At 47.1% G+C, this 27,288-nt stretch overlaps 1 protein-coding gene across 1 annotated transcript in view; it reads right to left on the reverse strand.

Annotated features, from left to right (window-relative positions):
* Positions 1-10,772: 10,772 nt before the first annotated feature.
* Positions 10,773-27,288, reverse strand: part of ZNF135 (zinc finger protein 135) — a 28,817-nt gene continuing 12,301 nt past the window's right edge. The window contains exons 7-8 of the mRNA XM_036273859.1: positions 20,823-21,694; positions 10,773-11,801 (exon numbers count right to left, since the gene is read on the reverse strand). Of these exons, the coding sequence (XP_036129752.1) occupies positions 10,992-11,801; positions 20,823-21,694 (1,682 nt within the window). The 3' untranslated portion in view covers positions 10,773-10,991. The remainder of the gene's footprint in view (positions 11,802-20,822; positions 21,695-27,288) is intronic.

Raw genomic sequence — 27,288 nt, forward strand, 5'->3', positions numbered from 1 at the left:
TCTTAATGGGCAACACTTGTAGAAGTGGATTCACTGGAGAAGAGGTGGGTTTGGGGTACAAGATTTCCTTTGCCAAATTAAAAATCCACATTTACAAGGGCAACAATTAAGACCCTAAGAGGCAAATGGATTAATAGTATGTGTAATAAGTGCCAGGAGGAGGAAATAGCAAATACATAAGTATGTATGGATGTCTAGGCTTAGAGTGACTAAAGAAATTCAACTGAATCCATGGTTATTTCTGGTAAAATAAAATAAGATTAACAATTTTTTGTCTTTTTAAAAAATTGATTTTGGAGAGACAGGAAGGGTGGGAAGAGAGAGTGAGAGAATCATCAATTTGTTGTTCCACTTATTTATGAATTTATTGGTTGATTCTTGTATCTGCCCTGACCAGAGATCAAACCTGCAACCTTGGCTATTATGAATAATGCTGCTATGATTGTTCATGTACAAGTTTTTGTGTGGATATACACATTCATTACCCGTGGAGTGGAATTTCTGGGTTACCTGGTAACTCTGTTCAAACTTTGGAAGGACTGCCAAACTTATCCACAACTATACCGTTTTATGTTCCCACCACCAACGTGTAAGTGTTCTGATTTCTCCACATCCTTAACTAACACTTGTTATGTCTTTTTTATTATAGCCATTTTAGTGGGTATGAAGTAATGCCTATAGTTTTGTAAACTATTTTTTAAATAGTTAAAATTCAGTGGTTGTATCTAACATCAGGGGTCAGTAGACTTTTCTGTAAAGGGCAAGGTAATAAATGTTATAGAGTTTGCACACCATAATATGGTCTCTGCTACAACCAACTACAAGTCTCTTGTAGTGAAAAAGTGGCTGTAAACAATTTGTAAGAATAGGGAATGGTTGTATTCCAATAAAATTTTATTTATGGCCCTGGCTGGTGTGGCTCAGTTAGTTGAGCGTTGTCCCGTGCACCAAAGGGTTAACAGTTTGATTCCAGGTAGGGCATATACCCAGGTTGTGGGTTCGATCTCCAGTCAGGGCATGTTCAGGAAGCAACTGATTGATGTTTCTCTCTCACATGTATGTTTCTCTCGCTCTCTGTCTCCCTCTCTCTAAAATCAATTAAAAAAATTTTATTCAGCCCTGGCCGGTTTGGCTCAGCGGTTAGAGTGTCGGCCTGCGGTACAGAGAGACCCGGGTTCGGTTCCCGCTAAGGGCATGTACCTTGGTTGCAGTTTGTCCCCGGCCCTGGTTGGTCGTGCGGGTGGCAGCCACTCGATGTGTCCCTTCACGTCGATGTTTCTCTCTCTCTCTCTCTCTCTCTTCCTCTCTCTCCCTCCCGCTCTATCTGAACAAAAAATGGAAAAATGTCCTCGAGTGAGGATTAAAAAAAAAAAAAAAAAAAAAAAATTTTATTCATGCACTCTGAAATTTGAATTTTATATAATTCTCACATTTCACGAATATTCTTTGTATTTTTCTTTCAAACATTCAAGAATGTAAAAATCGTTGTTAAATCTTGGTCCGTACATAAATGGGTACTGTCTTGGCCTGTGTGGTTCAGTGGACTGAGCATCGTCCCATGGGCTGAGGTCCTGGTCCAATTTCCAGTCAGGGCACATGCCTGGGTTGGAGGTGCCATCCCTAGTGTGTGTGTGGCGGTGGGGGGACAGCTGATAGATGTTTCTATCTATCCTTTCCTCTCTCTCTAAAAAATCAATAAAAAATTTTTTTTAATAATTTTTAAAAATCAGAAAACAAAAACAGGGTTGGAAATCTCACTTCCTTAGAGACCAGAGGACTCATACTGGAGGGAGACATTATATCTGTAATGAGTGTAGAAAATACTTTTTTTGGGGGGGTATGTGCCCCTAGCGGAAACCAAACCCGGAACTCTGGTCCACAGGCCGATGCTCCAACCATTGAGCCAAACTGGCCAGGGCTGGAAAATACTTTTCCAAGTCTTCACTGGTGTGGCTCAGTTGATTGAGCCTTGTCCCATGCACCCAGAGGTCCACTGGTTTGATTCCCAGTCAGGGCACATTCCCGGGTTGCAGGCTCAATCCCCAGTGTGAGGCTTGCAGGAGGCAGCTGATCAATGTTTCTATCCCTTCCCCTTCCTCTCTCTCTAAAATTAAAAAAATAAAAACATATTTAAAAAAAGAAAATCCTGTCCGGCCGATGTGGCTCGGTGGTTGAGCGTTGACCCATGCAGTAAGAGGTTGCTGGTTCAATTCCCAGGTGGGACACATGCCCAAGTTGTGGGCCCAATCCCCAGTGGGGGGCATGCAGGAGACGGCCAATCTATGTTCTCTCTCATCGATGTTTCTATCTCTCTCCCCATCTAAAATCAATAGAGGGAAAAATAAAGATAAAAAAAAATCCTTCTCCAAGAATTACAACCTGATTGTGCATTCAAGAATCCATATAGGAGAGAAGCCCTACAACTTCAGTAAGTGTGGAAAAGCCTTCAATGACAACTCTGCCTTTATCAAGCACAAGGACCAAACAAGAGAGAAGCCCTATGAATGCAACTGGTCTGGAAAGTCCCTCAGTCACCACTCTTCCCTTGTTTGTATCACAGAATTCATATTGGAGGAAAACTGTTCAAATGTAACAAGTGTGAAAAATCCTTCTCCGATTTCACCCACCTTATTGTCTATGTGAAAATTCACACAGGAGAGAAGCCCTGTGTGTTTACTGAGTGTGGAAAGGTCATCATTGATGGCACATACCTTATTAAACACGGAAGAATTCACACTGGAGAGAAACCTTATGTATATGGATTGTGGGAAATTCTTCAATGGTAACTCTCACCTCATTGTTCATTAAAAAATTAATTCTGGCCTGGCTTGTGTGGCTCAATGGATTGAGTATTGTCCCATGGACTGAGAGGTCCTGGATCAATTCCAGGTCAGGGCACATGCCCGGGGTTTCAGGTTCCATCCCCAGTAGGGGATGTGCAGGAGGGAACCAAGCGATGTATCTCTCTCACATTGATGTTTCTATCTCTCTCTCCCTCTCTCTCTAAAAAATCAATAAAAACATATTTTTAAAATTAATTCTGGAGAAACCCTACATGTGTAAGTGGTGTGAGAAAACTCATTGAGAGCACCTACTTCATCATGCACCAGAGAATTCACACAGGCACTTTGGCTGTGACCAGTGTCACTTTTTCAGGAACATTGTTGGCCTCACCCAGCACCAGAGAACTCATACTGGTGAGAATTCCTATGAGTGGAGCCAGTGTGGCAAAGTTTTCAGGGATAGTTCCTGTCCGATCAATCACCAGAGGATAAATGGTCAAGTCATGCTGTACCAGTGTATCAGATGTGGGGAAGGTTTACAGAGCACATGGCTCACTGGAGAGGATTCAGTGAATGTGACAGAATCAGAATCGCTGATTCTCTTTACTTGATGTCAGAGACTTCGTATTGAAGAGCAACTCCCTGGGGAAAAAAATGTATTTCATTCTTTGCTCCTTGAAACAGAAATCGCTGAGACATTGTGTCTGTATGAGAAATTGGGAGAATTCATCTGCCACCTTGCTAAACATACTGGAGAGAGAAACTTGAGTAAGATAAGAAATGTGTTAAAACCTTCAGGAGTGTCCAGCTGGTGTGGCTCACTGGTTGAGCGTTGATCCGTGCACCAAGAGGTCGTTGATTCGATTCCTGGTCAGGACACATGCCCAGGTTGTGGGCCCGATCCCCAGTTGGGGGCATGCAGGAGGCAACCAATCAATGTTCTCTCTTATCAATGTTTCTATCTCTCCCTCTCCCTTCCTCTCACTCTAAAATCAATAAAGGAAAAAAAATTATAAAAACAAAAAGCCACCCTGGCTGGTTTGGCTCAATGGTTAGAGCGCCAGCCTGCGGACCAGAGTCCCGGGTTCGGTTCCCACTGAGAGCACGTACCTCGGTTGCAGTTTGTCCCCGGCCCCATTGGGGTCGTGTGGGTGGCAACCACTTGGTGTGTCTCTCTCACATGGATGTTTCTCTCTCTCTTCCTTCCTTTCTTCTTCCCACTCTATATGAAGATAAATGCAAAAAAGTGTCCTCAGGTGAGGATAAAAAAACAAAACAAAACAAAAAAACCTTCAGGAGTTGTTTAATCTCTAGCAAACATGAGACTGTGACACATCACAATGAAAGTTTTTGAATGACAGTGACAGGGTTGAAACAAGGGGACCAACCCTGGGTAGCTCAGTTGCCATGAGCATCACCCCAGTACTCCAAGGTTGTGGGTTTCATCCCTGGTCAGTTCACATACAAGAAGCTACCTTCCTCTTTTTATCCAAAATAAAACAATAAGAGAGAGAGAGAGAGAACCAGGGCGGCAGAGGGAGATTTCTCATGACATTTCTTTCTGTAGTTGTATGATGTGTAAATCAGCCCTGTGTAAATGGCTAGTTTGGCTCAGCAGTTATAGCGTTGGCCTGTGGACCAAAGAATCCCGGGTTTGATTCTGGTCAAGGGCATGTACCTCGGTTGTGGTTCGGTCCCTGGTCCTGGTTGGGATCATGCGGGAGGCAACTAATTGATGTGTGTCTCTCTCTCAATGATGTTTCTCTGTCTCTTTCTTTCTCTCTCTGTCTCTGATCCCTCCCATTCTATCTGAAGATGAATAGAAAAGTATCCTCCAGTGAGGATTAAAAAAAAAAAGTCTCTTTCTATTGAATATTTCCCATTACCATACAAACCTATTTTAGTAATTTCCTCACCCATCAAAAAAGCACACACAAAAATCCAAAATCATTAAAAGAAAAAAATTATTTAAAAAATAAAATATCCTGAATGAATACAAAATCAAAACCTACACAAAGACTTTTAACATCTTTGTTTCCTTTAAGTCTTTATTATGGTTTCATGTTTTACATTTAAATCTTAAGTGCATGCAGAATTAATCTGATAGAAGTAGTGAGATGTCAGGATCTAACTTATTTTTTTTCTAACACCATTCTATTGAACAATTTCATCTTTTTCCTAATAGGTTGAAATTTCATCTTTATCAGAATCCTATATTGTAATGTGTATTTTAATGTATTTCTGGACAGTTGTTCCTTTGACATGTTACTTTGTTTTTATGTCAGATAGTACTGTACTTACAACAATGGCTTTATGACGCTGGCCAGTGTGGCTCAGTGAATAGAGCATCACCCATGCACCAGAGGGTGGGTTCAAGCCCCATTCAAGGCAACGCACCTAGATTGCAGGTTTGATCCCCACCTGTTTGGGGTGGATAAGGGAGGCAACTAACCAGTTGAATGTGTCCGTGTTTTTTTGTTAATTTTCAAAGAGAATATATTTCCATTGATTAAAAAAATTTATTTATTTATTTATTTATTTTTGCATTTATCTTCAGATAGAGCAGGAGACGGAGAGGTAAGGAGAGAGAGAGAGAGAGAAACATCCACATGAGAGAGAGACATGGAATGGTTGCCACCCACACGACCCCAACCGGGGCCGAGAACAAACTGCAACCGAGGTACGTGCCCTTAGCGGGAACCGAACCCGGGACTGTCCAGTCCATAGGCCGACGCTGTAACCGCTGAGCCAAACTGGCCAGGGCTATTTATTGATTTTTAGAGAAAAAGGGAGAGGTAGGGAGAAGTGGAAACATCAATGAGAGAGAACATTGACTGGCCGCCTCCTGCATGTACCCACTGGGGACTTGGCCTACAACCTGGGCTTGTTCCCTGACTGAAAATCAAACTGGCAACCTCTTGGTGCATGGGTTGATGCTTAACCAGTGAGCCACACCGGCCGGGTTCCACTCATTTTTTTTCCCTTTATTTAATTTTTTTTATCCTCACCCGAGGACTTTTTTTTTTTTTTTTTAATTTTGTTCAGATAGAGTGGGAGGGAGGGAGAGAGAGAGAGAAACATTGACGTGAAAGGGACACATCGAGTGGTTGCCACCCACACGACCCAACCAGGGCCGGGGAAAAACTGCAACTGAGGTACATGCCCTTAGCAGGAACCGATCCCGGGTCTCTCTGGACTGCAGGCTGATGCTCTAACCGCTGAGCCAAACCGGCCAGGGCTCCTTTATTTATTTTAGAGAGAGAGAGTAACTGAGAAGGAGAGGGAGGGAGAAACATCGATGAAAGAGAACATCGACTGGCTTTCCCCTACATGCCCCACACTGGGGATCGGGCCCAAACCTGGGCATTTGCCCTGACTGGGAATCGACCCGTGACCTCCTGATGCATGGGTCGATGCTAAACCACTGAGCCACACTGGCTGGACTCCACTGATTTTTTTTTTAAGTAAGTTTTTTATTTCCCTGGCCGGTTTAGCTCAGCAGTTAGAGCACCGGCATGTAGACCAAAGAGTTGCAGGTTAAATTCCAGTCAAGGGCATGTACCTTGCTTGTGGTTCAGTACCAGGCCCTGGTCAGGGTTCTGCAGGAGGCAACCAATCAATCTCTCTGTCTCCTTTTCTCTCTGTCCCCCTCCCACTCTATCTGAAGATAAATGGAGAAAATATCCTTGGGTAATGATTAAAAAAAATAAAACATTTTAATGTATTTTTTTAGAGAGGAAGGGAGTGAGATACAGAAACATCGATGTGAGAGAGAAATATCAATGGCATGCCCCTACTGGGGATCGAACCCACAACCCAGGCATGTGCCCTGAATGGGAATCGAACCAGGACCTCTCAGTCCATGGGATGACAGTCCACTGAGCCACACTGGCTGGGCTCCATTGATTTTTAGATAAGAGTGGAAGGGAGCGCGAGAGAGAAACATGGATGTGAAACACATCGACTGGCTGCCTCCTGCATGGCCCCTAACAGGGCCAGGATTGAACCCACTACCCTCTGGTCTGTAGGCTGGGGTTCGATGTGTCTCTCACATCCATGTTTCTCTCTTCCTCTCTCTCTCCCTCGCTCTCTCTCTCTTCCACTCTCTCTAAAAAATAAAATAAAACAATGGAAAATATATCCTCAGGTGAGGATTAAAATATTTATTAGAAAAGAAAACAATGCCTTTTTGGTATGTAGAAGCTCCCCTCATAATACAAGTCACATATGAATTTATTTGTAACTATACAGAATGGGAAAACAAACTGTGATATCCATACCATTGAATAAAACTTAGCAATAAAAAGGAACAAATTATTGATACACACAACTTGAATGGATCTCAAAGGAATTATGTTCTGTGAAAAAGGGAAGTTTCAAAAGACCACATACTCTATGAGTCCGTTCTGGAAAATACAAAACTGCAGCCACTGAAAACAGATCAGTGGTTGTCCGGTTATGGGTCAGGGAGAGGGGCAGCAGCAGGGAGTTTGTGCAGTGGATCTATTCTTTATTCCGATTGTGTGGGTGGTGACACAAGTTAAAATTCAGAACTGAGTTGCTGAGAATATCCTTCCAATATGCCAAGGTTATGGTTTCAGTTCCCAGTTGGGGCATGTATGGGAGGCAACTGATCCATGTTTTTCTCTCACATTGATGATTTTCTCTCTCTCCCTCCCTCTCTCTGTCTAAAATCAATAAAAACATATCCTCAAGTAAGGATTTAAAGGAACCAGTGAATGCAAAAATAAGTGGAACAAATCAATGTTTCTCTCCCTTCTCTAAAATGAATCAATATTTGTTTTTAAAAATTCAGAACTGAATACCCTAAAATAAAATAAATAATATAAAACTGTTTAGATAAACATTAAAAAATCAGTTCAAAAAAAAATCAGTTCACACAAAATAGCAACCTCATACACTCTGCTATCTAGAAAATTGTGTAATGGAAAACAGCACCCTAGCCCCTTATCCTGTTTGTCCTCTCTGCTGGAGCAGCGACATCTGTTTTGGGCTCTGAGAACATCACTCACCCCAGTTGCCTGTCTCTTAAAATTTCCTTCATTTTAGCGTCTCTTGAAGTCCCCAGCATGGCTGGTCTTCAAGTTCTGTTTCTGGATATGCAGAACGGCCTCCACATCTGTCTGGATGTCCCCACCTCTGGGTCTCAGACTCTGGGCTTTCCATTTCTGTCGTCTCCCTGCTTCTGCTGCCTTCTCCATCTTCATTTCTAGGTCTTCTTTATCTTCCCAATTCTGGGCCTTCCCCTTCCTGTGTGACTTCGTCTCTGGGTCTCTATCCGTTTTTGGGTCTCCTCTTCTGAGCCTTTCTCCCTCTCACTGTGTCTCCGTCGACCTTTCTTCTCAGGGTATCTCGCTCCCTCTGAGACTCCGGATCTCCCAGCCCTGACTCTCCATCTCTGGGTCCTCACGCTTCTGTCGCTCCCAGTCGCTGCGTCTCCCTGTCGCCGCGTCTCTGACCCACTCCCTGGCTCTCCCGCTGGGTCTGCGGCTCTGGTTGTCAGGGCAATGCTGTGTAATTCTCTTGTTTACTCCGTTGCCATGGTATCAAAAGTGGCGCAGGCGCCTGGGCGGGTAGCCTCGCCCCGCCCCAGCCGCGCAGAACGCCCGCTGTATTCTGGGAGTCGTAGTCCCGCCCTGCACACGCATAGTTCCGGGCCGCGGTGGTGCGGTGTTCGCGGCCACTGGGTCCGGTTCGGTGCCGCTGCGCCTGAGGTGGGTGTTCCCAGCGACCGCGCGCCCCTGCGACCTGTCTTTCCGGTGCAGGTCTCAGGTCCAAGCGGTCAGGCCCGAGGGCGCCGCGCAGCTGCATTCCGGGGTGGCCTGAGGAGCAAACACGGGGTCTGTGGGGGTGGGTCAAGCTGTGGAGCCCAAGTAGGAGCAAGGTCGGGGACTGAGGTGCCCCGAGCGTGAATCCGGGAGCAGGTGGATTGCCGAGCCGCGTTGGGGTCAAGCCCGGACTCCTTGGAGTCCAAGCTGGACAGTCCCACCATCTTCAACAACGAGCAGACGCAAGTCTGACGGTCCCCAGGGTGGGGGACTGAAGAAGGGGCACCCTTGGGTGCTGCCATATCGAATAACAGCCGAGGTTGCCTCCTGTGGGCTGCTGGGTCACAGCATGTGCCCAGATGCCTGGGACCCCACTTCTCTAGGTACCTTCCAAATATATCACCAGCCTGAGACCCAGATACACAGACTTGAGCGTCTGTGGTGGACAAAAGCAGGCAGTCGTATACCTCTGCCCACAGAACTGGCACCGCTACTGATAATTTATGCTGGGAGCCAGGTGCTGCCCAGGGACCCTCCTGTAAATAACCCCTCTCTGCTGTGGTTTACATTCCAGTGGAGAGACAGGCTGTAGGCAGGTAAAAGGCAAAGGGGGTGAGGAGACAGAATGGAGACAAGGGCTCCCTGAGGAGCCACTTCAGCGCCCAGACCTGGTAGGAAGAGTGAAATGTTACACACCATAAAAATTCCCATTTAATGCGAACCATTCAGTGATTTTTCTTGGTATATAGAGTTGTGCAACTATCACTGCAGTGAATTTTTACTTATTTAAACATTTTTTATTGAATCTAGAGAGAGCGAGCAAGGGAGAAACATCGGTTTGTTGTGCCACTTATTTATGCATTCATTGTTTTGGGTTTTTTTTTTTTAGATAGAGTGGGAGGGAGAGAGAGGAAGAGAGAGAGAAACATCGATGTGAAAGGGACACATCAAGTGGCTGCCTCCCTCACGACCCAACCAGGGCTAGAGAGAAACTGCAACCAAGGTACATGCCCTTAGCAAGAACCGAACCCGGGTCTCTCTGGACCACAGGCCAACACTCTAACCACCGAGCCAAACCAGCCAGGGCATTGATTGATTCTTGTATGTGCCCTGATAGGGGATCAAACTGGAAAAAAAAAACTTTCAGCTACAATAGCGAGAATCTGGGACCCACAAAATTAACATAAAAATTTGCTGGATGCTAAAGTACCCCCAAAAGAGTTTCAGAATGGCTTTTCTCAAACCACTAAAAAAAGTCCAAACCTACTGAAAAGGATACATTTATTACAAAATAATGCAGACAAGTAACTTAAATAAGTTTACAGTACATTGGTACTTGATCATATGGCATTCACATCTGTGAGAATATTTCATGTACCTTTTTGGGGGATAAAACGTGATCTCAATTTTATATTTTTAATATTGGTATGATTATGTCATGTAAAGGTGGAGAAAAAAGCATTCTAGGCAGAGAGAAAAGAACACATTAGGTGTGTTTTGATGATGCAAGAAACAAAACTAGAAACAGTGGGTAGGTACTATCAAGGAACAGGAAGTCAAGATTTGGTAACATCATTACTATCATTCAGAGCTTCATGGTTTTCCACTTGATAATTACTGCTGGGAAAACTCAAACATCAGATGTGTTCTTGGACCAGATAAGCCATGTACCTTGATCAAACGATTTACACACAGATCACAAAACTTTGCACTGAGACAGATGAGTATGCATGGTGATTCCATACAGATGCCACGTGCATGTGTGGAACACTGTGATCACTTTTAAGGGAGTATTAGCATCAATCTGCACCATTAATAAACACTCCCTAAACCAAAAAATGTAATATAAAATAATGATAAACTCTCACTGCAGTTGGCTCTTTTATATGAAGGTCATTTAATGCCTGGTTGGTGTGGCCCAGTGGCTTGAGCATCATCCCATGGACTGAGAGGTCCCTGGTTCAATTCCCCATCGGGATACATGCCTGGGTTGTAGGCTCGGTCCCTGGTAGGGGGTGTGCAGGAGGCAGCTGCTTGATGTTTCTCTCTCACATCGATGTTTCAATCTCTCTCTTCCTTCCTCTCTACAAAATTTTAAAAGTTTTTTAAAAAGAAAGGTATTTATTGGGTTTTCACCAATTGGAACTTCTGGTTTAGAATCTTAATTCTTGGACACAAGTCACACCCAAATCTACTACATTGTCCCACTTCTCTCTTCTATGGGTTCTATAATGTTAGTGGGTACTCATGGCTACATTGATCATCTCATTTCCCTAGTGTTAGGATGATCTGAGGAATGTACTATATGTGAAGGTGTGTGCATAAATGTCATCTTGCTCATGAATATGATTCAGTCAAGTGTAGGAAGGGATGAACTATGGCTTAAGGCTTCCTACGTCCTAGCTTGTGTAGTGTGCCTCTACCCAGTATGAGTTCTCTGGTGCTTGGTCAGGGAGGAGCTATGTGTGAAGGCCTTTCCACAGTCCCTGCACTCATAAGGCTTCTCTCCTGTGTGGATCCTCCGGTGCTGAGTGAGATGTGTGCTCTGCTTGAAGGATTTCCCACAATCTGGACATTCATATGGCTTTTCACCAGTATGTGTCCTCTCATGCTGGTTGAGTGATGAACTATGACTGAAGGACTTCCCACACTCGTTGCAACCATAGGGCTTTTCCTTGGTGTGTATCCTCTGGTGTTCTATGAGGAGGGAGCTCTGGCTGAAGGCTCTACCACACTCATTACACTCATAGGGCTTCTCTCCTGTGTGGATCCTCTGATGCTGAATGAGTGAAGCAAGCTGTCTGAAGGCCCTGCCGCATTGGTTACACTCGTAGGGCTTCTCCCCGGTGTGGATTCGCTGGTGATTGGTTAGGGATGAGCTGTGACTGAAGGCTCTGCCACAGTCAGTGCATTCATAGGGTTTCTCCCCTGTGTGGATCCTCTGATGTTGACTGAGGTGTGTGCTATGCCGGAAAGCCTTCCCACACTGACTGCACTCATAGGGCTTCTCTCCAGTATGTGTCCGCTTGTGGTGGCTGAGTGATGAGTTGTGGCTGAAGGTTTTTCCACACTCATTGCACCCAAAGGGCTTCTCTCCTGTGTGAATTCGCTGATGTTTGTTCAGGAGTGTGCTCTGGCTGAAGGCTTTCCCACACTCATGGCACTTGTAGGGCTTCTCTACTGTGTGAATCTTCCGATGCTTATTCAGGAGTGTGCTCTTGCTGAAGGCCTTCCCACACTGACTGCACTCATAGGGCTTCTCACCTGTGTGACTTCTCTGGTGCTGGATCAATGGAGCAGTTTGGTTCAAGGTCCTCTCACACTGTGTGCACTTACAGGGTTTCTCACCAGAGTGGATTCTATGGTGTTTGGTAAATGCAGAACTTTGAAAGCCTTTTCCACATTCGTAACATTCATAAGGTCTCTCTCCTGTGTGCGTTTGTGTGGCGCTGTGACTAAAGGCAGTTCCACATTCCTGACATCTATAGGGTTTCTCTTCTGCATGGGTTTTCTGCTGCACATTTAACTTTAAATCTGGAGCCTTCCTGTTTCTATGTGATCCACAACTGTGGGAGTCTCGTCTTTCAGGAGTCATGGGTTGAGTTTGGAGAATGGGACTCAGACTTAAGTTTTCCCAAAACCCAATAGCAGGCTGCTGATCCTGAATGGATGTCTTCACAGGTGTGAAGGCCACCTGTACCACACTGCCATAAAGGCTCTCACAACTTTGTTCCCAGTGGCCCTCGGCAACTTCACCCTTTGAGTCCCACAGACCATCCCACAGGAACCTTTCTACCAGGACATTGTTGGACAGTTCCTCAGAGGTGCCTTGCTTTGGAGCAGAACGCTTGGTTTTCAATCCAGTTTCCAAGTCTGAAAGAAACAAAATATGGAATTGTCCCCCAATCACTGTTACGGGAGGAAATGTTTATTGGTGAATACGTGAACAGAAGAATTAAACTGACAGTTTTGAAAGACAGGACCCCACGGGCAGGGCCTTTGCCCAACTTACTTACCATAGTACCCCACAGACAAGAGATCCAACAGACACGCTGGATGTAAAACACATGCAGCCCCTCCCCCTCCTTCCTGAAAGGATGTCCTTCCTGCCCAGGTACCCAGTCACAACCCCAACACTGCCCTGGTCAAAAGGTGTGACATGAGCACCTTTCTCATCACTCTAGTGAAAAATTAAGGGGGATAAAAACAGTCTAGTCAAGTGCAATTAACAGAATAGTGTTTCCCAATGATAACCACATCCTAAGCCTGCAACCTGTGAATATACTGTCACCTTACATGTGAATGAGGAATTAAGGTTGCTAATCTTTGACATTAGCTGGTCACCTGAGATTACCTGGATTTTCAGAGCTGCCCCATATAACCACAGGGTTCTTAAATGTGCAACAGAGGCAGGAGGGTTAGGGTCAGGGTGACGTGTGAAGTCCTGACCAGCCACTGATGACACTGAACATGGACAAGGCCATGTGTCCAGGAATGTGGAAGCCTCTAGAGGCTGGGCAAAGAAAGGACATGTCTTCTCCCAGACCCTGCAGAAGGAACAATGTCCTACTGACACGTCGAATGTAACCCAGTCAGACCAGTTTGGGCTTCTGACCTCTAGAAGAGTAAGATCATCTGTGTTGCTTCAAATACATTTGTTACAGTAGCACTAGAAGCTAATATACTGGGTGAAGACTAGGATTATTTGAAACAAGGGAGACCTTGCTGTGAACCCCTCACATATATGTCCATCCTTCCTGGTCAATACAAGTATGAAGAGCAGAATCACCCAGCCAACCTATAGGCCCATGGAAGAGCCCAGCCTAGAGCCACTTACCCACAGATGTGTGAGTCATAGTGAGTCTCTGGTTTAAAGTACAGGGGCTAGGCTGTCTAATACACAGTAAAAGACCTGCATCACCCCAGTGCCTTTGCACTTGTTTCCTCTACCTGGAATCCTGTTCTCCCAAACTGTTTCATGGTGGTACTGTTCTCATGGTTCAGGCTTCACCACTCATGTCACCTCCTTTGAGAAGTGGACCCTCCTCTCTCTGCTCAAGTACTCCCCCTAATTCTAGTCTATCTCATCACCCGCTTTCACTTTCACAACATTCATCATAATTTGTCATCCTCTCTTTCACTGTTATTATTATTACTTTATCTATTCATTGTGTGCCCTTCTCCTTCAGAAAAATGTAAATTCAGTGTAGACAGGATCTTGGTCTCATTCATAACAGAATGGTGCTTGCTAAAAGTTCACTAAAAGAATGAGTAGTCAGTTTGCTCCGAAGAATTTGACAGCAGATAGAGAGAGACCTGGCGGGCTGAGTGAACTCTTCTTAGCCCTACACACTCTCATCTCACCTGGACACACACCTTGTGGAACTTCCTTATCCACTGGCCACGGCTCCCCCTCCTGCTCCAGCAGGGAGATGAGGGGTGGCTTCGGGATCCAATGTCCTGCTCAGGGGGAGACCCAGGGTGTTAGCATTTGTGTCCCAGGGCCATTCCCAACTCTGCACACTCCATCTTACTCTTCCAGGACCCAAGTGGCTGGTAACCCAGGCAGGCCTCAGTATTTTTGGTAATAACATCCTCCAGTGTTCCTCTACTCACTCTCAGTCCCTGATCCCACCCCTGACACTGGAGTAGATATGTGATGCTGGCCTGTCCACTCAGTGAGAGCTCTTCTTCCACTGCTCACTGGCACCAGATCAATGTGGATGGGACCTGTTAGCTGAAACAAGACAATCTAAGGGTCTTCCTTGGGCACCCTTGGACCCTGGCAACTATCTTGTCACTTTTCAAAGGTCCCCTCTGTGAATGGTGACAGAAAGAGGTGCAGAGGGAGGAGGGGGCTCCTGACAGCAACACAGGAAGACCCAGGTCTAGCCTGGGACTCTGCAGTTCCGGGACCCAGTATGTTCCTCTTACTCATGATGTTCTGCCTGTGGCATTTTCATGTGGCATCTGTAACTTGTAGGTAAAACGTCCTCACTGACGTTCCCTAAACTGAAACAGTCTAGTCTCCCAGGCCCAAGACACATTCCAGTTACCTGCTTTTAATGCCTAGACCTACCCCAACTTTTACCCCAGGAGAATTAAAGACCACACTAGGGAAAGACCATAAGGAACACAAGTGAGGCCTTACCCACAGAGACCAGGAGCTCCAAGGTCTCCAGCATCACATCACGGTACAGGGTCCTCTGGGCCAGTGTTAGCTGTCCCCACTCCTCCTGGGTGAAGTCCATGACCACGTCGTCAAAGGTCACTTGCTCCTGGAACATCACACAGGAGTTTCCTCAGCGAGGGCAAGCCTCGCACTGGCTGCTGGTGGGAGCAGCTGGTGAAGCAGGAGAAGGCCAAGTTGGTTGGTTGGGAGTTCTCTCAAGTCTGGGAGGCTAAGTGTGACGGAGGTGGTATACTCACCAGGAACCCCGCATCCAGGAGTCCAGCAGTCATTCCCTCCTTTTCTGGTCTCTTTCAAGAACAGCCAGCTCCTCTGTAGGCAGTTCTGGGAGGAAAGGGTATGTGAGACACTGAGCTGATGTCCCTGGTGACCAGAGACCCCTAGGACGAGAACCCCTACCTCGAGGTACATAAAAGGAACTGTGGCCCTGGCCAGTTTGGCTCAGCAGTTGGAGCATTGGCCTGCAGACCAGAGTCCCAGGTTCGGTTCCCACTAGGGACATGTACCTCGGTTGCAGTTTGTCCTTGGCCCTGGTTGGGATCGTGTGGGTGGTGACCGCTCGATGTGTCTCTCTCTCCCTTCCTTCCTCTCTCCCTCCTGCTCTATCTCAAGATAAATGAAAAGGTATCCTCGGGTGAGAATTAAAAAAAAGGAGCTGTGGGTGCCAGAACCTGGAAGCCAGTGTCCAGGCCAAACTCAATAGCAGTGAGCCTCAGCTTGGCACTTCCTGAGCACCTGCTGTGAGGCAGTGCTGTTGCAGACACTGTTCGAGAATGATCGCACATTTACCCATGCCACTGCAAAGATAGGAAAACTGAGGACCAGGGTAAGCAAGGGACACACCCCTGGTTACACAGATGACTTCCAGAGTGATGACTGTTTTTCTTATAATAAAAGGAAGCCAAACAGTCCTGGGTTCATGGGACAATGCTTGGCGTGCCTCAGTTTCCCTCCCCACTAAAATGAGGGTGGTGATCTGGCATGGAGATTACCAGATTTAAACTGTGCAAATGTCTGAACACAAAGCAGAGCAGCAGCATACACATGATGGCAACTGTTGCCAGAATGGAAGTCTCATGTTTCAGTGAACAGGTATTTAACCTCTAAGCATATGTTTTCGGTGGTTTACAAGCTTGACCCTGATTGCCCAAAATGAAACTCAAGGCCAAGGTACGATGCATTTCCCTTGTGTCTGTACCTTCCCTTGGTGACCTTGACTGTGCATCCCAATTCTGCCTGAGCTGGTTTTTGCTATGTTGTCCTGACCGCAGTTTTCAGGATAGGAGCTACCTGGCTGTGAGTTCACTGTTGTTTTGTCTTTTCTTTTTTATATGCCTTTTTTCTTTTTTTTTTAGGGGCCTGCAGAAAACACCTGTGAAGCCTACTTTTTGAAGGAAAGAAGATGGAGAAAGAGGGAAAACAGAGAAAAAAAGAAGGAATGAAAGAAAGAAAGAAGGGAGGGGAGGAGAGATAGGAAGGGAGAAAGGAGGGAGGGAGACAGGAAGGAAGGATCATTGTTTTTTCATCTCCCTGACCACCCCCACTTCATGCACTCTGAAGGGCACAGACTATGTTGGGGTTTATGCAGACGCTGGTGGGCATAATAGAGGGCCTGGCACTCAGGACTTTTAAATACATGTTTGATTCATTAATAATGAAGCCTGACCTTGCCTCCTCAGTGTGTCTCAGTGGCTAGAGCGTGGGCCAGGGGACCAAAGGGTCGAGGGTTGGATTCCTGTCAAGGACATGTACCTGGGTTGTAGGTTGATCCCTGACCCCTGTTCAGGGTCCTGCGGAAGGCAACCAATGATGTGTCTCTCCCCCATTGATGTTCCTCCCTCTCTCCCTCCTCTCCCTTCCACTCTCTCCAAAAATCAATGGGAAAAACAAACAAACTCCGGTGCAGATTAACAACAACAAAAGGAGCCTGGACAGTGCCTGGCACGCAGTCAATGCTCAGAGTTTAATACAATGAGTCTGTTTCCTGGGTTCCAGTCGGCTGGGATTAAAATCTTGTGTTTTTGGTCTTCCCCCTCCTTCACCTTTAGGGAGAGAGGCCCGTTAGGAAGGTGAAAGCTGCATTTGACTCCCTGGTGAGACCTCGACCTTCCCCCCCCTCGGAATCCCGACGGTTCCACCACAGCGGGGGAGGGATGCAGGTCGGGTGCGGTCTCTGAACGGTCCTATCGGCTGTCTCGGAGCTAGGGGACTCCGACTCGGTGCCAAGGCGAGGACCCCACCCCGGCCCCAACCCTTCATTTCGGGCCCAGGGCCCCCTTACCTGGCCCCGCCCCCGCCATCTGCAAAGCCTCGCTCCCCTGAACGCCCCCGGCCCAAGGGAATGAAAGGAACAAGTCAGTCGCGTCGGCTGGATACACACCTCGTCGGGAACCCAGGGCAGACGCCGGACCCCCAAACCGCACAGCCTCCACCGCCCTGGCAACCCCCGATCTCACTTGCCCGAACCCAGTACGCAGCCTCCACCGGCGACACTGCGCCTGCGCAGGCGGGGACAAGGCGCACCTCCCAGGAGGCCGTGGGCTCCCAACCGGAACACTAGGCTCGGCCCGTCCCAAGCAGGACTTTAGAACTGCTTCAGCAACGCTCGGAATCCGACCGCGGCCCCGAGGACTGCGGCCCGACGCAGCCGCCCCGCCGCGACCCGGATCACTCACTGTTAGCGGGCGGCACCGAGGCGGTGCCCACCGCTAGTCGGCGAAGGAACTACATCACCCAGAGGGAGGAGCGCGCGCTTCCGGTCTCTTCTGTGCCTCGCCCAGGGCAGTTAGGCTGGGATCTGAGCTTGGTTCGCAGAGCCCGCCGGCTCCGGCTCACCCCCCGCCCCCCAAACCTCCCACTCCGTACTCGGGTCGAAACCCAAATGACGGGGACGTCCGCCAAGGGCTAGGTCTGCGCTTGCGTCGCTGGGCATTGAACTACAACTCCCAGAAGGCCACGCGTGAGGCCCGTGTGCATCTTTCCCCGCCCGTGAGAACATTCATGATCGAAAGTCGGTTCCTGGCACCTGTACCCGTGTCCCCGCCTAAATATTTGCCGCCCGCCGCAGCATGATGCTCTTTATTGTAGTCGCCTCAGCCTGGACAAGAAACAGTGATACAGAAAAGAAGACGGGGACAAAAACGGGGGATACTGACAGGTGCGATTGTTCCCTGGGTTTCGTTCCAGGAGAAAGAGAATTGGACCGGTCTGGGTCAGTCTGGACACACTTCATTACCCTCCCAATATACAGAGACTCTCGGACAGTGACGTAACATTTAAACGTGTTTCTTTGTCGAATACAGAAGACACGTTGTCACGTTTATTTTCATTTAGACTCAGGAAGGTGTATTTATGAAAGTGGCATTTTTGAAATCCCTGCTCAGGTCCTAAGACCTGCTGAGGCCCACCTCGTTGCCGCATGCTCTGGGGGTTTGGGGTCAAGGCCTGTCATAATGGACTACAGCTCCCAAGAGCCTACGGTCCCTCGACGCTGATTTTCTGGCGTCTCCCACGGTGTCCCAGTAACTGGAGAGACAATGGTACCAGGAGCCTGCTGGGAGGAGTAGTACGGGGCTCTGGGTGTCCGAGAGCCACCTGGTGGGCACAGTTAATGTAAACATGATTCCCTATAACTTCCCGGAAATCTCACACCCCGGCTTCCTGGACTCTGCCAAGCCGTCCAGTTCCGCCCTTCTGGAGGTCAGGAGCCAACTCAAAGGCTGACTAACATTGATAGTGAGAGAAAGCCTTCCCAGTGGCCTTAGTCCTGGCTGTGTGGCTGGACCACAAGTCTCGCAAAGACTTGTCCCCCGCACAGGTCCTATAGTGCTCCCGCACTGGTTAGACACCCACACCACTGTGCTTCCTGGGAAATGTTGGGCTCCACAGTGAGGACGCGGGCACCTCTGAAATCGACATATTAATTTGTTTTACTGAATCCTAAAATACCTTTTAAATGGTTTCAGAATTGTCATTCACAAACCCAACCTACTGACAAAATGTCAGGATTTTTTTTTTTTTTTTTTTTGCTATTCCCTTAATCGCCACCAATCTGTAAAGCTCCTAAGTGGATGATTTGCTCAGCAAACTGGCAAAAATATAGCCAAATGTTCCCACTTATTTTCATGGGGAGCTGGGTGGGCTCAGGCATTAGTGGCAGTAGATCTGTGCTGAGGGTCTCAAGTACTGTCCAAAGGTACTGGGAGAGTGAGCATTGACTAAAGTGCAGAAAATGGAAGCCACCAGAAGGTGGCCCAGGTCTCACCAATGGAGTCGGGAAGCTGGAAAGTGTACAGACCATAAGGCGCTGAGCCAGGACTCAGAAGGACAGAAGATATCTGGAGGGCAAGAGGCAGCACCAGGTAGGCTAACCCAAAGGATGGGTGGAATTCCTTGGGTAGGGGAAAGTAAATCACGTCCATGAAAACCAGGCATTTCAATGGGAAGAAATGCCTAAATACTGTTATAAACTGAATTGTGTCTTCCTTCTCCTCATACATATTTTGAAGCCTGAACTCCCAATGTGACTATATTTGGAGATAAGACATTTAAGGAGGTAATTAAGGTTAAATGAGGCACACATATATCTGGGGTAGACTGAGACCCAAAGGGGGGTAAATGCTCAGTCTTGCAGCACCTTGTCTGCCACGGTCAGGGTTGTCTCTTTATCTGAAGAGTTGTAGGAACTTCACTCACTGGAGGTTATCAGGCAAGACTGACCCAATTGTATTTGTATTAAAAAAGATTCTCTCCCAGAATGTTATTAGTTACTGTTGCCATGTGACAGTAGTCAAGGTTGCAGGTCACCATTTAAGGGTCATGGTTGTCAGGGAGACTACTTTTGGAGGATTTAGGGGTCAGTGAAATACAGTGGACCTTCAAGTTAAGTTATATAGAAATAAAAGCTTATTAAATACCAGGTAAAGAATCAATGAAAACGTGCTTCAAGTAAGGATTAACTTAATACAGTTCTCAAACAGCTAAATCTTGCAAAATATTAGCATCCAATATGGAAGTCCTGTTGCTGATGAGATGGGACTTAGGAAAAATCTTGCTCTTTTTGTGCAATGGCACCATCTGCCTATCTAATGCCTGCAAGTCCTGTAAAGAAAGTTAGAACAGAGCAGCAAAAGCCATCATCACAGAACCTAAAAGGCTCCATGGAAGTTACATTTAAAGACTTCCTATGTGAATGTTTTCAATTGCATGGCCAATAAGGAGTAATATTGCAAAATAATTCAGATAACTAAAATGTTTATAAACTTGACACTCTGTCATATGGGATTGGAGTCTGTGAGGCTATGTGCCATGTACCTTGATAAACAATTACAGATAAAAAAAAAATTTCATAGTGGGACAGTTGAGGATGCATGGTGATTCCATACAAATGCCACTCGCATGAACAGAATATTCTGCCATATTGTTTGTAGCGAGTATCAGTCAATCTGCACCATTCATAAACTCCCCAACCCAAAGAATGCATTTTTTCTTTCATCCCTTCTCTATTTTTAAAAATTTACTATTCTTACAGATGTTTCCCCTTTTCCCCCCATTGACAGCCTCCTCTTGATCCAGCTCCACCCCCACCCCCAGCATTGTTGTCTATGTCCATGGTTATGCATATAAAGAATGTAATGTACAATAATGTAAAATCTTACTGGAGTTGGTTCTATCATATGAAAGGCTTTTATTGGGTTTTCACTAATTGGAACTTCTGGTTTAGAATCTTGTGAATTCTTGGACAGAAGTTACACCCAAATCCACTACATTTTCCTACTTCTCTCTTCTGTGGATTCTATAAAACAGCTTTGATGGTCATTCACATCTGAAGGTCCTCAACATTGATCATCTCCACATTTCCCTACTGCTAGGATGATCTGAGGAGTGTACTGTATGGGAAGACATGTATATACATGTCATCTTGCTCATAAGTATCATTGGGTAAAGTGTAGGATAGCATGAACTATGGCTTAAGGCTTCCTATGTCCCAGCTCATGTAGCGTGCCTCTACCCAGTATGAATTCTGTAGTGCCTGGTCAGGGAGGAGATGTATGTAAAGACCTTCCCACAGTCCCTGCACTCATACGGCTTTTCTCCTGTGTGGATCCTCCGGTGCTGAGTGAGGTGAGTGCTCTGCCTGAAAGATTTCCCACAATCTGGACATTCATATGGCTTTTCTCCGGTGTGTGTCCTCTCGTGCTGTCTGAGAGATGAACTGTGACTGAAGGACTTCCCACACTCGTTACAAGCATAGGATTTTTCCTTGGTGTGTATCCTCTGGTGTTCTATGAGGAGGAAGCTCCGGCTGAAGGCTCTGCCACACTTGTTCCAGTCACAGGGCTTTTCTCTCATGTGGATCCTCTGATGCAGAATAAGTGAAGACAGCTGTCTGAAGTCCCAGCCACATTCCTTACACTCATAGGGCTTCTCCTCAGTATGCATTCGCTGATGTTTGGTTAGGGATGAGCTGTGGCTGAAGGCCATCCCACAGTCACTGCACCAATAGGGTTTCTTTCCTGTGTGGATTCTCTGATGCTGAATGAAAGAAGAAAGCCTGCTAAAAGCCCTGTCACATTCCTTACACTCATAGGGCTTCTCTCCCGTGTGGATTCTCTGATGCTCATTGAGTGGAGTGAGGTGGCTGAAGGCCCTGCCACATTCGTTACACTCATAGGGTTTCTCTCCTGTGTGGATCCTCTGATGCTGAATGAGTGAAGTGTGTTGTCTGAAGGCCCTGCCACATTCGTTACACTCAAAGGGCTTCTCCCCGGTGTGGATTCGCTGGTGTTTAGTTAGGGATGACCTGTGGGTGAAGGCCCTGCCACAGTCACTGCACTCATAGGGTTTCTCCCCTGTGTGGATCCTCTGATGTTGACTGAGGTGTGTGCTGTGCCGGAAGGCCTTCCCACACTGACTGCACTCATAGGGCTTCTCTCCAATATGCATCGGCTCATGGTGGCTCGGGGAGGACCTAAAACTAAAAGAACTCCCACATTCACAGCAACCATAGCGCTTCTCTCTTGTGTGAATCCTCTGATGCTTGTTCAGGAGTGTGATCTTGCTGAAGGCTTTCCCACACTGACTGCACCCATAGGGCTTCTCACTTGTGTGAGTTTTCGGGTGTTGGATCAGTGGGACAGTTTGGTTGAAGGTCCTTCTGCACTGCTTGTGCTTACCGGGTGTTTTACCAGTGTGTATTCTATGGTGTTTGGTAAGTTTTGAGCTGTTTCGAGAGCCTTTTCCACATTCCTGACATCTGTAAGCTTTTTCTTCTGCGTAAGTTTTCTGTTGTGCACTTAAGTCTGGATTCTTACTTTTCCTATGTGTTCTACATGTGTGGGAGCCTCCCAGAGTCATGGGTAGAGTTGGGAGATGGGGACTTACACTTAAGTTTTCCCCAAAGCAATTCCCGGGCTGCTGCTGCTGAACGGATGTCTTCACAGGTGTGAAGGCCACCTGCACCTCACCACCATCAAGGCTCTCACAACTCTGATCCCGATGTCCCTCAGTGTCTTCACTCTTAGAACCCCACAGACCATCCCACAGGAACCTTTCTACCAGGACATTGTTGGATAGTTCATCAGTGTTGTCTTGCTTTGCAGCTGACAGTGTAGTTTTTGATCTAGTTTCCAAGTCTGAAAGAAAAAATAAATTGGAATTGTCCCTCAATCACTGTTCCAGGAGGAAAAGTTTGTCAGTGGATAGGCAGATGGGAGGATTAAGCTGACAGTTTTCAAAGGTTCAAGACTTCAGTGGCTTTGGTCATTTAACCATAAGATTTTGCAAACCAAAGAAGGAACAGAAGAGGAGGAGGGAAAGTATAGAGAACGGAGGGGAGTTGGGGTAAAAGGTACAAATGGAGTTGGCAAGGAAGGCACAGATAATTTGGTCTGAAGAAGATGCTGAGAAAACAATGAGCCTTCAGGAAAAATGTCAACAGATGCCCAGGTTTGGAGGGATCAGGGTGATGGCTAGGCTCAGGCTATCGCAGCCTCCACAAAACCAGGTGGTGGCAGAGGAAAAGCCACCATATGGGAAAGACCACTCAGCCCTCCTATTGTCTCTTCTTGGAGGCCCCTCACTGTTGTACCACCTCACCCCAGATGTAAAGAAACACATCAGCTCTCCAGACTGGATACTGCTAAAATATCCATCACCAAGGGAATGGATAAATGACTGTGGTGCATTAGAGCCTTTTGAGCTGGTTTATTCTGTTTGTCTCCCTAATGGGAGGACCCCATGGGAACAGCCTTTGTCTGTATTACTCACCACTGAACCCCACATAAAACCGAGGTGGGCAGACATGATGAATGAAAAATATGCAATACCTACCCCTCTTTCCTGAAAGGATAACTTTTCTGCCCAGGTACCAGCCTCCACCCCAACACTGCATACCATACCCACTCAGACTGGGTACAGAACCCGCAATCTTAGAAAGTTCCTAACCGGAAATCGAACCCAGTCAGGAACGACGCTCCAACAAACTGTGCCAACCAGCCATAGCCAGCCATTTGTGGTCATTTATTAAAGGAGCAACATAGGGGTAATATACTGGGTGAAGGCTGGTTATTATTTGAGTTATTTGAGGTAGAGGAGACCCTACTCTGACACCCTCCCACACACATCCCTTCCTGGACAGTGGTGATGGACCACTGTTTACATGGGGTCAGGGCCTCACGCCAGTGGTGAATTGCTAGCCAGAGGGCCAGGACTCCCCTACTTCCTACTCAGGTGTCTGCCTGTCTTGGGATCTGGAGCAGAACCACCCCCCCAACCTATGGGCCCATGGAAGAGCCCAGCCTAGAGCCACTTACCCACAGATGCATGTGTCATAAGGGAGTCTCTGGTTTAAAGCACAGAGGCTGAACTGTCTGTTACACAGTAAGAGACCTGCATCACCCCAGTGCCTTTGCACTTGCCATTTCTTCTGCTTATAATTCTATTCTCCCAGATCATTTCATGGTGGCACTATTCTCATGGTTGAGGCTTCACCTCCTACAGCACCTTCTTTCGAGAGATGAGCCCTCACCTCTCTGCTCAAATCCTACCCCAAATTCCAGTCCACCTCATCATCTGCTTTCACTTTCTCAACATTCATCATAATCTATAGTCATCTCTTTCACTGTTATTATTATTACTTTATTTATTTATTACGTGCCCCTCTCCCTCACCACAAATGTAAATCAATGAAGACAGGATATTGGTCTTATTCATAGCAGAACAGTGCTTGCTGAAAGTTCACTGAAAGAATGAGTAGTCAGTTTGCTCCAAAGAATTTGACAGCAGATAGAGACACCTGGAGGGATGAATGGGCTCCTCCTACCCCTACACCCTCTATCTCACCTGGACATACACTTTGTGGAACCTCCTCATCCACTGGCCATGGCTCCGCCTCCTGCTCCAGCAGGGAGATGAGGGGTGGCTTCGGGATCCAATGTCCTGCTCAGGGGGAGACCCAGGGTATTAGCATTTGTGTCCCAGGGCACTTCCCTACTCTCTGCCCATTTCATCTTACTCTTTTGTCTTTTATTTATTTCTTTATCTTTCTTTATTTATTTTTGTTACAGATGTTTCCCCTTTTCCCCCATTTACACCCTCCTCCCTCTCCCTTGCCTCCCTGTCCCCAGCTTTGTTGTCCATGTCCATTGGTTATGCGTACATGCATATAAGTTCTGTGGTTTATCTCCCCACTCCCCCATCTTACTCTTCTAGGACCCAAATGGCTGGTAACCCAGGCAGGCCTCCGTAATTTTGGTATAACATCCTCCAATGTTCCACCACTCACTCTCAGTCCCTGACTCCAGCAGGGAGATGAGGGGTGGCCAGCCTAGAGCACCCCCCGGCACTGAGGTAAATATGTGATGCCAGCAAGTCCACACAGTGGCAACAATGACCAGTGTGGATGGGACCTATTAACTGAAACAAGACAATCCAAGGGATTTCTTGGACCTTCCTTGGGCTTTCTTGGACCCTGGAAACTGTCCTGTTACCTTCAGAGGGCCAATCTATGAATGGCGACAGAAGGATGTGCAGAGGGAGGAGGGAGGTCCTGACAGCAACACAGGAAGACCCAGGTCTAGCCTGGGACCCTGCAGTTCTGGAACCCAGTATGTCCCTCTTACTCTGAGCTGTCCTACCTCTGGCATTTTCGGGTGGGATCTGTAACTTGCAGGAAAAACATCTTCACTGATATTTCCTAAACCACAATGGTCTGGTCCATCAGGCCAAGACACATTTGAGTTATCTGCTTTTATTTATTTATTTTATCCTCACTCGAGGACATTCTTTCATTTTTTGTTCAGATAGAGTGGGAGGGAGAGAGAGAGAAACACCGACGTGAAAGGGACACTTCGAGTGGCTGCCACCCACACAACCCAACCAGGGCCAGGGACAAACTGCAACCGAGGTACATGCCCTTAGCAGGAACCGAACCCGGGTCTCTCTGGACCGCAGGCTGATGCTCTAACCGCTGAACCAAACCAGCCAGGGTGAGTTATCTGCTTTTAATGCCTAGACTTACCCCTACTTTTACCAGAAGCGAATTAAAGTCCATTCGGGTGAAAGAACATGAGGAACACAGGTGATGCCTTACCCACAGAGACCAGGAGCCCCAAGGTCTCCTGCATTACATCACGGTACAGGGTCCTCTGGGCAGGTGTCAACTGCCCCCACTCCTCCTGGCTGAAGTTCACGAACACGTCATCAAAGGCCACTTGCTCCTAGAACATCACACAGGAGTTTCCTCAGCCAGGGCAGGCCTGGCACTGGCTGCTGGTGGGGGCAGCTAGTAAAGCGGAACAAGGCCAATCTGGTTTGGCAGAGATGGTGTTCTCCCAAGGGTGAGGGTGGTGGTGTACTTACCAGGGCTGTACCATTGAGGATCCCTGCAGTCATTCCTTCCCCCTCTGGTCTCTTACAGGAACAGCTGTTTCCACTACAGACAATTCTGAGGGGAAAAGGGATGTGAAACACTGAGCAGACTTCTGTGGTGACCACAGACCCCCAGAACGAGAACCCCTACCTCGAGGTACATAGAAGGAGCTGTGGCTGCCAGAACCTGGAGGCCAGTGTCCAGGCCAAACTCAGTAGCATTGAACCTCAGCTTGGCACTTCCTGAGCACCTGCTGTGAGGCAGTGCTGTTGCAGACACTGTTGAAGAATGATTGCACATTTACCCATGCCATTGCAAAGACAGGAAAAGTACGGACCAAGGTGGGCAAGGGACACACCCCTGGTTACACAGACAACTTCCAGGGTGTTGACTGTTTCTGTTATCATAACAGGGAGCCAGACAGTTCTGGGTTCCCTGGGCACTGCTTGGTGTGCCTCAGTTTCCTTCCCCCTTAAAATAAGAATGCTGACCCGACATGGAGATTACTAGAATTAAAGTGAAAATGTCTGAACACGGAGCACAGCAGCCGTATACACACGATGGGAACTGTTGCTGGGAGAGAAGTCTCACGTTTCAGTGAACACCCATTTTGCATCTATTTACCATCTAAGATATAATTACTATTTTGTGTTTCTGGTGGCTGGCAAGCCAACTCTGATTGCCCAAAATGAAACTCAGGCCCATGGTAGGATGTGTTTCTCTTGCGTCTGTACCTTCCTTTATGACCCTGACTATGCACCCAGATTCTGCCTCATCCCATTGGTGCTATGTTGTCCTGACTGCAGTATTCAGGATGGGAGTTACCTGGTTGTGATGTGTTCATGGGTTTTTTCATCATCTCCCTGTCCCCCACTCCCATCCCATGGAATCCAGAGGGTAGAGACTATGTTGTGGTCTTTGCAGAGGCTGGTGGGCCTAAGACGGGGCCTGGTACCCAGGACATCTAAATACGTGGTGAGTAATTAATGAAGGCGCCTAGATGGTGCCTGCCATGCAGTCAGTGCTCAATTAGTTTGTGGACAAAAGTGGGCCAAATGCTAACCTGACAAACTCAGGAAAGGTCTGTGTGGCGGCCGTGCAAACTCAGAGACCTAAAGTAACCACAAAAGATGGTCTCAATGTAAAACTTTTTTTTTTTTTATCCTCACCCGAGGACGTTTTTCCATTTTTTTTACAGATAGAGTGGGAGGAAGAGAGAGGAAGAGATAGAGAGAGAGAAACATCGATGTGAAAGGGACACATCGAGTGGCTGCCACCGCACGACCAACCAGGGTCGGGGACAAACTGCAACCGAAGTACATGCCCTTAGCGGGAACCAAACCCGGGTCTCTCCGGACCGCAGGTCGATGCTCTAACCGCTGAGCCAAACCAGCCAGGGCTGAATGTAAAACTTTTTAACTAAAAGCAGTTTATGGCAGATAGTCATGTCCCAGACTAAAATCTCCCCAGACAAGTCAATCTTTATCTTTACTGAGACTATTTAGTCTTTTGCATCTAAGATAACATACATCTGGAATGTCAGTGTAACTTCCCCTTCTCTGGATCCGTTAGGACATTAGAGCAAAGACTATAAATCCTCTAATTCTTATTCTTAGCGTGTTGTTGTCTATTAACCACCTTGTATCCACCTGTATA

This window comes from Molossus molossus, unplaced genomic scaffold (assembly GCF_014108415.1).
Source record: "Molossus molossus isolate mMolMol1 unplaced genomic scaffold, mMolMol1.p scaffold_m16_p_21, whole genome shotgun sequence".
Taxonomy (NCBI): domain Eukaryota; kingdom Metazoa; phylum Chordata; class Mammalia; order Chiroptera; family Molossidae; genus Molossus; species Molossus molossus.